Source organism: Camelus ferus, chromosome 5, assembly GCF_009834535.1.
Source record: "Camelus ferus isolate YT-003-E chromosome 5, BCGSAC_Cfer_1.0, whole genome shotgun sequence".
In the NCBI taxonomy this organism is placed as follows: domain Eukaryota; kingdom Metazoa; phylum Chordata; class Mammalia; order Artiodactyla; family Camelidae; genus Camelus; species Camelus ferus.
Genome location: NC_045700.1, coordinates 93438650 through 93452275, shown reverse-complemented (window position 1 = coordinate 93452275; position 13626 = coordinate 93438650). Strand labels below are relative to the sequence as shown.

Here is a 13626-nt window from a genome sequence, read left to right as displayed (position 1 = left end):
TTCCTCTTGTCTGTCCTCTTTGTGCTGCCCCGACGCCAACACCCTTCATTTCACTGAGGCTCCCGGCTGCTCCCCGCTCCTTCTCCTCCCGAGCCTGTCCAAACTGCCTTAACGCTTGAAACAACCCCCTCCTGCAGTTTTGCGCGCATACACACACACGCACACACACACAATCCATTTGTTTCCTGAAGCACTGCTCAAGTTTAATTCTCTTTGGGATGTTCTCCCTGATTAAGTCACTCAGTCTTTAAACCACCAGCACAATTTCAGTCCAGGCTTTCTCCGTCCACACCCTATAGTCGGTGATACCACGGCGTAGACTGGTTTTTTATCTCCTGGGTTCAGGGTTAAAACACAGCGACACCAGAAGGCCTAACTAGTCTTTCACAAACGTGCCGTGTGCAAGACCATGGACACCCAGGGGTGCTGCTGGATGAGAAATCACTTCATAAATTTCAAAACAGCGTTCACACACAGGCGACCTCAGCCTTACAGCTACTTTGCCGACGCGCTGCACGGCCGCTGCGGTCCCTGCTGCAGGCGGCTTCCCACGAGGCGCGGGTCTGAGAGGAGCGGTCGCTTACGTGCTGGTGTGCAGTGGCCTGGGGCGTGCACACGGAGCAGATGCAGAGCTGTTAGGCAGAGGGGAAGCTAGCGGGTCTTTATCAAAGAGCTAATTGTGCAAGCGGAATCTCAGGAAAGAATGGATTGCAGATCACCACGCTGCTTCCAATGCCCTTCCTGTAAAAATACTCTGAGTGTGGGTGAGGCGAAGGTTTGGGGTGAGGGTCTTGTTCAGGAACCTGTTCTTATAACCCCTACCCTCTCCCCAAGTATGACACCTACGGCAGGTGAGGATCAGAACCTGGAAACCGCTGCCCTCATGGGGCGGTGTGGGCGGCTCAGCGGATCCCCCCCAGGAGGAAAGCTGGGGGCGGCGTCCGCTCAGGGCCCTGCCCACCCTCCGACGTGGGAGCCCGACTTCCCAGAAACGGGGCGACAGAATCCACCTAGTAACACTAGTGCCAATCGAATCATGATACCTTTCAAAGTATCTGATAATGCAATTAAGTATGTGAACTGCTTGCTCCTCCTAAGGAAAAAAAAACCACGGTGACAACAGCAGCAGATATGTAGCCGCGGAAACTGCCGCGGGCGCTGTGCTGCGCACCTGCCGACGCCGCGAGGGCGGGGAGAGCGCACTCACTTAAGGTCAGAACAGCGGCCCACGGGGCAGGGCCCCGGTCAGCAGGGCGGGGTTCCACCCGAAGCCCAGGTGTGTCTGCTGAGACGGCTCACCCCGGCCCCCGCGGCACGAGGTGGCTCTGAGTGCAGATGTCAGGTCGCTTTGACACAGGAACGAACCGAACGAACCGCATGCAGTTAATTTGCAATTTTAACCTCTTCGTTGGGGTTCCAAGGTGCTGTCGTGCTTTCAGAGGAAAGGTGGACGCCTGGAACAGTCCCTGAAGAGGCTGGAGGCACACATTCCCCACCTACAGGAGCATCTTTTAAAAAATTGCTCAATTTTTTACTTTTATGACGCATAGAAGGTCCCAGTGTGTAGCACAGGCAACCAGAGCCAGTATCCTGTAACACACCGAAGCATCTCGTTTCATGAGGAAGCAGCTGGGGGCCGGGAGCCCGCCGGGCCGGGGTGACGCTGTTTGTGTGCTCCAGGCCGGTGGTGCTGCCGTGTCCTTTGCAGCTGACTTTACAGACCCCACTCCTCCTCCCCGGTCTGGCGACGTCTTTCTCCAAGGCCCCTGCTTGGCGGCATCTGGCGGAGGAGCGGGGAGGAGCGAGAAGCAAGGATGGTGTTTACCCAATGCGCACGTCCTTCTGCAGCAGCTGCTGGTCCACAGGGAAGACGTGATGCGAAATCTTCTAATTAGAACAAATTATGCTAAAATTACTCCAAAACCCGGTCTGATGGATGACACACTACAGTGGGAATTCCTTTAAATACCGGTGAACAGGCCACAGACAAAGTGCCACAGGCGAAGCACGGCGCGGTAAGCCAGCGCAGACTCGGCGCTGCATAATTCATGCTCTCATACATATGTCGAGACAGTTTCCAATGTGCATTTGTTTCCTAAGAAACTGCCCACACTTAAAAAAAAAAAAGCAAGACGGAAGACTCCAAAGTACAGAGGCTGGACCAGGAATGTTGGAAAACGATTAAGGAGAAAGAGTTACGTGTTTTCTTTTGATGCAAAAACACCCCAAACCCTAACAAAATAAAATGTCATGGTGGAAAGAGAGGGCCACACTGGACAGGAAAGTGTGATCAGGAGCATAAAACCTGCCGTTAGGTCTCAGCCCTGCCTGCAGCCTCAGTTTCTAAATCTGTCAAATGGGAATGGACGCCTAACTCCTCCCGGCACCAAAGAGGAACATGAGACGCTGTGGGTGAGACAGCGGATCACAGACAAAGCGCTCCACAGAGGAAAGGCGGGTGGTGCACCGTTGATGGGGCGGCCCCACAGCGTGCTGCGCTCCGAGTAGGGGCCACGCAGAGCTCAGGGCGTCGTGTTGAGCCCCAGGTTTACAACCGAGGCCCGTGAGGCAGCCGCAGGTCCGTGGGGCTGTGCCCTCTCTTACCACTGCTGATGGCTGAGTTTGCAATGACCGTAGCCTCATTCCACTGGTCGGCACTGGAGACAGAGTAGGAGCGCTGCTGAACGCCGTCCGGTCGGCTGCTGAAGGAGCCCAGGCTGACGCCGCTTGCCATCTGAGACCCAGGCGCACTAGTGACATTCCCTAGGAATAAACAAGGCAGGTGAACACCAGCGCGGACTGCAGACCCGAAGCCAGCACCAGTTCGTCTAAGGCGCCTACGTGCCTGCACACCGTGGACCCGACACCGAGAGCAGCTGGTGTCCTGATACAGGACAGTGATGTACAGGTCCTGATGGGAGCATCACACGAGCATCTTCCAGAGGAAAATTGGGTGAAGCAACTCCTACAGGGCTTGACAAAGGAAACTGACACTTCAGACCGCTGCACATGCAACAGTCCAAAACGCAGACAGGCACCGCCACGGCCATCTCTAGATTGAGCAGAAGTGAAGACAGAAGACCTACTTTGGGGAAAAGTGATGTTCAGGGCAGGCCAGGGAGACGGGCCCTGGAAGAGCCCTGCTGGGTCAACATACCAATGGAAGCGACATGATCACCAACTGGGAGTCGCCTGTCTGCGCCAGAGAATTGCTTTCACGGGGAAGCTATACTTTATGAGCAGCACAAATCAAAGTTCCTAGATGCCACATCGGCGGAAACGCAGACTCTTAAACCAGGTAAGTTTACTCTTAACCTTGAAAAGACTACGCAGAGGAAAAATCACCTTAGCGACTTCGGAGCGCGCGCACGGACCGTGATGAAAAATGGTTCCATTGGACACTTAATGATTTGAATCAGTTGCCCAACATCAAAATGAATTACTCTTTGGTCACACCAATTTTCAACTCAAAAACATAATTAAGTGCCTTTCTCTAAAGCTCATCCAGTCACACCTTACTGCTAGCAGATTAGTTTGCTGGGTCTACGTGCAGCTCTTCAAAGGTGTTAGGTTTCTCTTTTTAAACTTTCCTCTGATTGTTTCAGTTTAGAAGCAATTAAGTTCTAAATTGTTTTAATAGAAGGTTTTCATGGCACAAGATTTTAAATACATAGACCCTATCTGTAGTTCCCCAAACTGGCCAATTACCAGAATTACCCGTGGAGCTAGTTCTAAAAAATAGAGGCTTCAAAAAATTCAAATTTTGATTCAGAAGGTCTGGGGGTGGAACTCAAGAGAATACACATTTGCAAAAGCACTCCGGTGATTCCGGTGAGCAGCCAGAGGTAGGAACCAGGGCTCCACCAGTAACAATGGTCCCCACGGTAACCCCACGGGACGGTACAGAACCATCCCTGCGTGATGCACCGTGTGAGCAACAGGACAAGCAAGTGATTAATGAAGAGGAAGGATTTTGCTTTTAAACGCGTATTTCTGTCTTGAAAAATGATGCTGATTTTATGCTGTTGTGGGAACCGGGGATATTTTTAATGTTGTAAAAGAAATTATTCCCAGGAAGGCTTACACGATTCCAGAAAAAAAAAAAAAAAGCCAGAAGTAACAGCTAAGAAGGAAAGAAAGGGAGGCCACGAATCTCCCTGGAGTGTGGGTCTGGTGCCAGCAGCAGCAGCATCACCGGGGAGCGTGTCTGAAATGCAGATGCCCTGGCCCCACCCTCTCAGCTGCTTTTTAATAAGATCTCAGGTGATCTGTGCACACATGAAAATATGAGCGGGTCTGCAGAGGAGTTCCGACAGGTTAAAAAACGCTTAACGCAGAAGATTACCACTAACATGTAACAAAAACTACAAGGGAAGTTCTTCGCCAGCACGGACCACTGATATGAAAGCTGCTCCAGGGACGTGCACTGGTCCTGGCTCCTCGGTTTGCAGGAGTCCTGCAGGCCTGGAGTCAGGCTCCCCATCTCCCTCCCGGCTCTGACATGCTGATTTTAGGACCCACATGCACCCTAAAACCTGGAAACGTGCACATCCTGGATGACAGCTCTGGCACCTGTCCTCCCGGCAGGACCAGGTGTGTGGCATCGCACAGGTATGGAGGAGCAGTCCAGGCTCAGCCAGGTGGCACTAAGGGACACACTCCACGTGCCATCACTGAGGGCACTCGTAGCTCTCCTCCGAGTGTGACTCTCTTCGGCCAGGTCCCTGTCATAGCATGGCGCGGGCCTCCTCCTGAGCCTGCGCTGACACCTGCGCCCCCCACCTCCTCAGCACACCTCCCCGGCCCTGCTCCGCTCAGAGGAGGACACCTAGGGGCAGCAGCCATTCGCTCAGGTCCCTCCGGGTCCCTGCTGGGCTCAACTGGGGGGGACAGCATAGGACTTGGGGGCAGTGAGGGATGTAAAATGGGGTTCCCTCCACCCCGAACGGGTCTCCCTGGGCTGTCCCTCCATTGGAGGCTCGCTGGGGCTACCCCTCTCTCCTCTCCCTCTGGGGCTGTGCTGGTCCCGGCGTCACTCTGCCATCCCCCCCTTCCCGAGTCTCTCTGCCCACACCTCTGTCCCCTTTGTGAAGAAATCCTTCTGAGCCAAAGGGTGTGAGCCTGGGCCTTCCCCGTGGGGACCCTGGTCCCAAACACCCACCATTCAGGAGGGCATCACATCCCCTCCCGGGCTCTGAGGCCCCTCACTTTCGTCACGGGAATTCAGGACCCTGCTAGCATTTTCCTGGTGGGTGAGAGGAAGAGGAGAGGATGGAAGGGAAGAGGGGAACAGACGAGGAGAGGCAGCACGCACGCTCGGAGCAGGGCTCCCTGAGCCGGAGGCCCATGGGGACACCTGCTGTTTGGGGACAGCGTCAAGGGGACCAGTCTTTCCTCCCTTCGGTGCCGGTTCGTACCCCTGACAAGTCATTATCGAGTGTGGAATTTGTCCACAAAACCTCCCTTCATACCACCGTTAAGCACACAAAGTCAAAGCCCCCAAATAAACGCACTGCCGCTTGTCTCCGAGCCTGTGACACTGCGGGGCCTCTTCCCTTGTTCCTCCTGGCTGGGGTGGGCTCCCAGGACAAGCAGCCCAAACCCTCCGGCACGTCTGTTAAAAGGCAGAGAGAAGCACAGGGGAGGGAGCAGCTCGGGGGCAGAGCGCGAGCTTAGCGTGCGTGAGGTCCTGGGCTCGACCCCCAGTACCTCTGGTAAAAAAAATACCCCCCACCAAAGAAAGACGAAAATAAGCAAGGTGGGGAGAAGCATGTCAGCGCGCCTCGCTGACCGCTGGAGGTGAGACTCCAGGGAGCAGCGTCCACGCTCGCTCAGCATGGCCAGGTCAGTCGGAGCTTCGGATAAGGAACACGTGAAGTACTCAGCCGGGCACATCTGATAAGGAGTTGATCTTTGGATGACGAGTTCTTCCTCTTAAGGCCAAACAACTGCCATAGAAAGGGAAAGAGGAGACACCCTGAGATGTACCCGCTAGTGGGAAACCACGCAATGGGGCTGATCAGACCCCCGGGTTTTGAACTTCCAGCGGTTTGCTGAAAGTAATTTTAAGCACGGATCCAATACATTACACTGCTGGTGGATCCGCTCTGGCGTTTAGCCCTCACAGGACCAAACCGAGATCTCTGAGGTGATCTCCTGCCAAGCCGGCATGGCCCTGGTGTCTGACCACAGAACCTGGGGAACCCCTCCGAAAGCCCACCCTGCGGGCCCTCCACCTTGCGAGGGTCTTCTCACCCCAATCCCACCCAACTCCTGACCGCTGGACTGGACAGAGACACCTTGACTGAATCTTGGCCAAATGGACTTGTGTATATGGGCACGTGGTTTAAAAGTAAAAATTTAAAACAGGTCTATAATCTTGTAGCCTGGAGTCCGGGCTGAGCTCAGAGATGTGTTTTTGTCCAGGGCACAATGATTTCTCTTTTAAGTAGAATTAACCGGGGAGATTTCGTCTAAAACTCTGTGGTTTCTGGCACGGCTTAAACATGAGATTACATGGCCGCCCTGGGCCTGTCTGTGCTCAGAAACACTTAGCTGACTCTGTCTCTGAGTCTGTCTGCACCACCTGAACCCACACCACAGGAGCCAGGCACACCCCAGCCCTCCTCCCGCCTGCTTCACCCCGCTGCCTGCCTGCCTGGTTCCTCATCTTTGGTGACTGTGGGTTACAACATCTTCCAGAAATGTACACAGGACGATTCTCATTTCAGAAGGAACACATTTCTCATTTCCTCTCAAGAGAGTAAATTTTTTTTATACATGCTCGTTCACTTTATTTTAATTTCAGTTAAAATTTTTCTAAAAAATCAAATAACAAAAGATCAACTGCCTGGGTTCAACCCCCAGCACCTCTATATAAACAAACAAACAAACTAAAGGACGCAGGGGGAGGTTTGCCTCTCCTGAGATGAGCAGCAGGGCTGCGACCCCTGCGAGTGGGGAGGTGGGGGGGGGCACTTTCCATTTTTCCTTCCCTTTGCCCCTCACCCCTGTCTTCCACTCTCCCTGAGACTGAGTTCTACCAAGATGCCCCTCTGCTGGTGGACAGGCCCAAAGGTCCATGTTTCTTTACTTCATGGCACAGGGGCTGGTACCTGCGGTTCCAATGACCTTTTCAGAAATGTCTGCAGAGTGAACAGACTGGGGTGCTAGAAGTACCTCCCTCCAGGGGAGGGCAGATCGGGGTGCTGTTGGGATGGTGACGTCGCCTCCCAGGGCCACGCCAGACAGGCCTGCCTGCGCCCCATTTCTAAGCTCAGGGTTCCTCTCCTGTAACATAACGCACTGTGTGTGCTGGGTCACCTGGCCCCAAAGGAATGAGTGTATGACAATGCTGAGACCCCTGGCCCCAAAGGAACGGGTGTATGACAATGCTGAGACAATGCTGAGACCCCTGCTGTGAGTAATAAGCTGTCACCTGCCCTGATCCAGGAGTCTCACCACCCAGGAAACAGGCAGCCTGAACTTGCACGGATGGTAAAACCAGATCCTGCAGGGTCCTTGGCACCTCTTCTAACACTGACCTCCTCCATCTCCTTGTCCTACTGCATGGGACCCCTGCGGTGCTGGGCACAAGGAGGAAGACAGTCCCTGTCCTTGGGGAAGCCACCGTCTAGTCCAGCAGAAGGTTCCAGACCCGTCCACGAGTGGCCAGAATGCAGGGCAAGGAACACAAGAGCCCTAGGAAGGCACAAGGGCAGAACATGCCTGCTGAGAGGTTCAGGAAAGTCTTCATGCAACGCTGTGGGTTTATTTTTGGCTTTGGAATTGACCCATCTCTAAAAGGAATAGCATGGAAAGGGGGGACACTACCTAACACTATCCCAGGACAACCCAGACCCCTCTTTCCACTCACCTGACGTAAAGTTTTCACAGACCAGCCCGACTTGTTTTTCTCTCTCAAGATTCCTCTTTTTCTCTCATATCCCTCCAGATGAAAATCATATAGACACCAACAAATAATTACATAAAGAAGATGTGAAATATATACATATATATCAATACACATGTGGGAATACTACTCAGCCATAAAAAAGAATGAAAATTTGCCATTTGCAGCAACATGGATGGACTTGGAGAGCATTATGCAATGTGAAATAAGTCAGACCAAGAAAGACAAATGTTGACGCTACCACTTGCATGTGGAATCTAAAGAATACAACAAACTAGTGAATGTAACAAAGAAGCAGACACCGACCTAGAGAACAAAGGAGCGGTTAGCAGTGGGGAGAGGGAAGGCGGGAGAGGCGAGAAACGGTGGGGAGTGAGAGGTGCAAACTCTTAGGTATAAAATAAGCTGCAAAGCTACAGCGCACAAAACGGGGAATAGAACCAATATTTTATAATAACTAAATGGAGAACAACCTTTAAAAACTGGATTGCACACTTATATAATATTTTACAACTGTACTTTAACAAAAAGATTTTTAAAAGGGACAAAAAAATCATACAGACATGCATAAACAATCCACCAGAACACATGGACAAGAACGTTCACGGCAGAATTATTCGGGATAGCTCCACGCTGGGAACAGCCGGTACGTCTGTCCATCCACGTGGGTACCTCGTGGGGGAATGAGTGGACACTGACATGGGCCACGACAGGATGGGCGTCACAGACCAGAGGTGGATCTGAAGACGACAGACACGAGGGCACACCTGTCATGGTCCCATACAACCACCTGATGGTTCAAACCCCACAGTCAAGACTCATCTATGCACCGAGAAAGCAGACAGTGCTCATCCTCGTGTGTGTGTGCGCGTATGTGCATGCGTGTGCGTGTGTGTGTGCGTGGGGGGGGAGGGGGAGATGTGGGCAGTGACAGGAGGGGGCTTTCTGAACTGCTGGCCACCTGCTGCTACTGGACCTGCGGGTCACCTGTACACTCAGCTATAACTTAGGATTTTGCACTTTCTAAGCGTATGTTAAATCAATAAAATTTACCCCTACTTCTCAAAAAAAAAAAGCTAAACAAAACAAAAAACTCATTTGAATGGGGGAGGTGAACGCAGAGGTCAGGTCAGGAAGGAGTCAGGTCTGGCGAGGAGACGGTTTCACCAGCATTAAGCCCCAGGGAGCCGCGCAGCCCTCACGGCATGGGACGCTGGCACCCGGAGGAAGCGAGGCCCGGAAGGACCTATCTGGTACCGTCTCAGCACTCTCCCCCCAAACATGATCTGCATGATCGTGACACGCGTGGTTGGCTCCCTGGCGCACTCTGAACTCAGAACGCGTGTTTCCTCAAACACCCCATCCAGGGATCAGCTGGCGCCGGCCCTGCTCAGCAGGGGCGCGACATCACCATGCTAATCCCCCGCGCCCCACACCAGCCCCTCGGTACCAGGAGGCCTGTGCCCACTGGGCCGCCGGATTAGAGCAGGCTTCTGCGTGTCAAAAGCGCCAGATTCTTCCCAAAGAATAATTTTAGCTTTACTCATCTCCCTAAAGTGGGAGAGTTGATCTGAAAAGGTACTTACCTCCGCCATATGCTATTTTTCTTTAAACAATTTGCATTTCAAAGCGAATATGGCATTTATAGCTGAATGCATATCAGTATGTTGCCTGAGCTGATCTCATACGAGCTTGAAAAAGATGCGGGTTTTCTATTGAACGAGAATGTTTTCAACCACCAGATGACATCAAAGGCAGAATTCCTCTTTTAAGCTATAGGCTTATTACATTAAAAATAGCTGTTCTGATTTTTTTTTAATATACCCTGAAATAAAGGTTTTCATGGCATTCAAATAGAGATTCAACAATCTTTTTTTTTTTTTTTAATACAGAATTCTGCTCACTGTACTTTCTGTTTCTGGTCTTTCCTCAGTAATAAGACTTGACCCTACCAAAGGCTTCAACTTGGAAAACAATACTCGGCATTTGACTTACTGGTTAAACAGCCTGGAAAAGAACAGAAACTCTTGGTGACAGGTGACACGCAGTTTCCTGTACACTGAGAGCGGCGGAGAAAAACCCGAAGAGGATTCTATGAGCACGTGGGTGTGAAACAGACACGTCCACTGTGGGACTTTATAATTTAAAAAAAAGTCATAATTACAGGAATACGACTGACAGGAATCCACTCTTGCCCCTCCGAGGCCTCACCCGTCGAAACATACAGAGGCTGCTTTTGTAGGTCCTTCCCCTCACTACGTGGCTTCAAATGTTACAAAGAGTCAGAGTGCAAGGCGCGCCGGCCGACCTGCAGCTGCGCCACGCCCCCCTCGGCGCGCAGGCCGGGAAGCGGGTCTGGGGGAACCCGGGCTGGACGGTGGAGGCTCTCCTAATGGCCACATCACTTCAAACTAGGCCTTCGCCATCTGTTCCATCCTCTAATTATAAACCCAAAAATAATATAATTCACAAAAGCACCATAAAAAGTGAGATACAAATGATTTAAGCGCCAGTGAGGAGGGCCCACTCGCCTCACTATTTGCATTGGAAATCTGTCCTCTTTTTGGCAACCAGGATTTCAGGCTAAGAGGATATTTTTTTTTTTTTTCCCAAGGACACATTCAGTATCTTTTCTTACAGACACAGGCATTCAGGAGTCTGCTGTATGTGACAGCTGTTTTGTAAAAGAGTGCAATTCAACACAGCTATGGCTGACGAGAGAGGAATCTTGTGTTTCTCAGAATGCTGTGGTTTTTTTGGTTGTTGTTCCTTCTTTCTTGCAGTATGCTTACCAGAGGGAAAAGAAGGCAGAGTCCAGACCCAGTTGTGATGACAAATGTAATTACTAGTAAATACAACATCATGGCCACGCCCAGAATTGAAAATCCTGGAACGAGATAGTTCACAGTTACTTCCTCCAATGTGGAAATAGCCCATTTTATTCAGATTTCTCCTGTTCTAATGATGATGCCAAGGGGGAAAAAATGGGAGAATGTTTTGGTGTACAAATTAAACTAATTTTGCAAGCATATACAGCTACACAGATAATGTAAGTTAGAGGTTTACCAAGATCCCAGCTGACAGACCGACTTGCTGAGCACATGCACACACTTTTCTTAGTTACGACCACAGGAAAGGTGTAATTTTATATTACACTTCTTTGATCTGACCTCCCAGCCATTTCTCCACGTCTTAGTCTCCCATAATTTTAATCCTAATTTTACATGTAGAACATCTTACTGATTTAATGCAGATAATTGACACTGCTACTTTCCTACATCAGGATAGTTCTGATAGTTTACCATTTCACATTATTATAAACAATACTGCCAAGGACATCTTCTACTTTTAGACTTTTCCTGAGGCTGACATGCCAGAAGAGTTACTCCTGGCTCAAACGTCTTTAACATCCTTCTGATTCATGACATGTATGTTGTTCATTAATCTTCTTCACGACAAGGGGGCTGAAAGAAGATTGGAACCCGGGCATCTTGAAAACAATTCAGCTCATAATTCGTAATATGGATATAACAGTAACAGTGATGATGATCAAATGGAGACAATAATGACAATCATAGTAATATGTCCCCTGTGGTTAACATAAGGACAAAGTTACATAAAGCACTTCGTAAACTGCCAAGCCTCCAAAGATACTAGTTAATTCTACCAATGGTGGGTTTTCCTTTTCTCTATAGTTTATGTTTTTAGCAAAAATGGTGATACGGCTAATTTTGTTTGACTTTCAGAAGTCTAAATATTTTCCTCATGGTTCTCTTGTGGCACTGTCTCTTCGTGTGTAAGTTGCTCACACCGCTTGCCTTGTCCCTGTGTTTCATGTTCTAACTGTCACCACTTTGCGTGAGCCCAAACACTCATTCACTGGACGGTGTTTCTTGGACACCTGCTCCTGTATCCAGACCAGTCGAGCACTGAGGGTTGGGACAACTCTGTGACAGTCTTCCCACTCTTGATCTCCCCAAATCCCAAAGCTTCTGTTGAAGCTGTCAGAGGGAGAGTTTACAAAAGGAAAGACAGAAAGGGAAGAAATCATGTGCTCAGGGCAGGATGCAAGCAATGGTTGAGTGACAGTCAGGACGGGAGAGCTGGAGAGCCCCGGTCCTGGCTTCTGCCCCATCGCTGGGACGCTGCCCCGCCGTGGGGGTGGACAGAATTTGGTGTTGCACACAATGTAAGATGAGAACATTAAGCACCTCAGAAGGTAAGTTCTGATACTTCTGATACTTAGCAGTAGGTTTAAATATCTGTTCTGAAGACCAAGCCTGCCTTTTCCAGCTCTGTGTCACAGCATTCATCACTGCAGAACAGCTCCCATACTCCTCACCTGCGCGAGGAACACCTGCTACCACAGATCCTGAAGGTGTTTGTGGAGAGCGCCACCCTACTGCTTACTGATGCTGATTTACATGATGTGCACACAATGCTCACTTAGCTTCAATCCGTTCTTGGAACAGGTTCCACGGACAAGTTTATATGCAATCCAGAGACAGTGAGGGACGGTGACATTACACAAAAGGAGGCTAAAACTAAGGATGTTCTTTTAAGCAGTAAGATATGATTACGGCACTGAAGGAAACGTGGAGTCCAGGATGCTCATATCTCACCCTCTGGTTTCTCATTTGGTACAGCGCCCCCAACAGCTTAATTCAACTGTTCAGTCTCCTCCTTTGCCGTGCATAATAGCCCCTCTTTAAAATATTCCTTCTCCTCCACGTGGTAGATACGCTAGGTATGTTTTGCACAAAATTCATCCTGGCTTGACAACACTGCTCTGGTGGGTAGCTTTCTCAGGCTGTCACTGAATTTCAAGCCTTTCCAGGGAGGCGGCCAAGGGGGCCACACGGGCCCATCCCCCGAAGTGCTCACTGGGACTTCTTCCTCTCTTATCCAGTTCTCGTGCAATCACCTCTTACGACTGACAGAGAGACCGTGCAGGGAGTGAAGGCGCTGAGGAACTCTGTGTTTGGAGCTCTGACGATGTGAAGGGGTCGGCCTGCTTGTGGGTCAGGATGTTTGGGGGTTCACCACTCACCGGGAATATTCCACAGAGACGAGAGGTCTCTGTGTGAGTGGTAACTAGGAGACACCAGCCACCAGGTCTGGAGCTGGCAAAGTGCCACGCGTGCTTTAAAAAGCCCTCCTCTGCCAGCGTGGGGATGAGAACAGCCAGTGGGTCAACCACGGACTCGACGCCAGCACGAGAGGCTCCTCCCAAGGCCCTGGCTCCAGCCAGCTGCCTCCCTGAAGGCCGCTGGGTCCGTGTGGGGAGAGCCCCCCCACCCTGTTCCTACAGCTTTTCCCATTTGGTGGGTGTGGAAAACGTCACGTCAACAGCGGAAACAGTGCCTACTCTTCACTGAACACACACTTTTTGGGGGGGGTAGTTTCTACAGCAACTTTTATTTACTTCTTGGAATGTCTGCTCCCATAAAGATGTCCAGCTCAGAATCCCTCTGTTTTTAACTGAAATCACCACGGATCAACTTGCTCTGGTCAGCTCTTACAGAAAAGAACCCTCCATCTAGAGTTCAAGTCACTGAAGATGGTTTCCTTAAACTGAAAGTACGGTTCTGAGTTATATGTGAGCCCCGGTGACCATGGGAGGTTTCAACGGAGGAACTGTTACCTGGAAGGAACCGAACAGCACCCACCTCCGTGCGCAGCCCTCACATGTCGCACGGTGGGCGATACCCGGT

The 13626-nt window shown here is 50.8% G+C and overlaps 1 protein-coding gene across 12 annotated transcripts in view; it reads right to left on the bottom strand.

Moving 5' to 3' along the window:
- Window positions 1–13626, bottom strand: part of AGAP1 (ArfGAP with GTPase domain, ankyrin repeat and PH domain 1) — a 520168-nt gene that overhangs the window by 152660 nt on the left and 353882 nt on the right. For 8 of the 12 annotated variants that reach the window (XM_032480554.1, XM_032480555.1, XM_032480556.1 and 5 more), the window contains one exon: window positions 2605–2763. The exons of the other annotated variants lie outside the window; for them this stretch is intronic. In XM_032480554.1, coding sequence (XP_032336445.1) covers window positions 2605–2763 — 159 coding nt within the window. The remainder of the gene's footprint in view (window positions 1–2604; window positions 2764–13626) is intronic. 12 annotated transcript variants of the gene reach the window in all.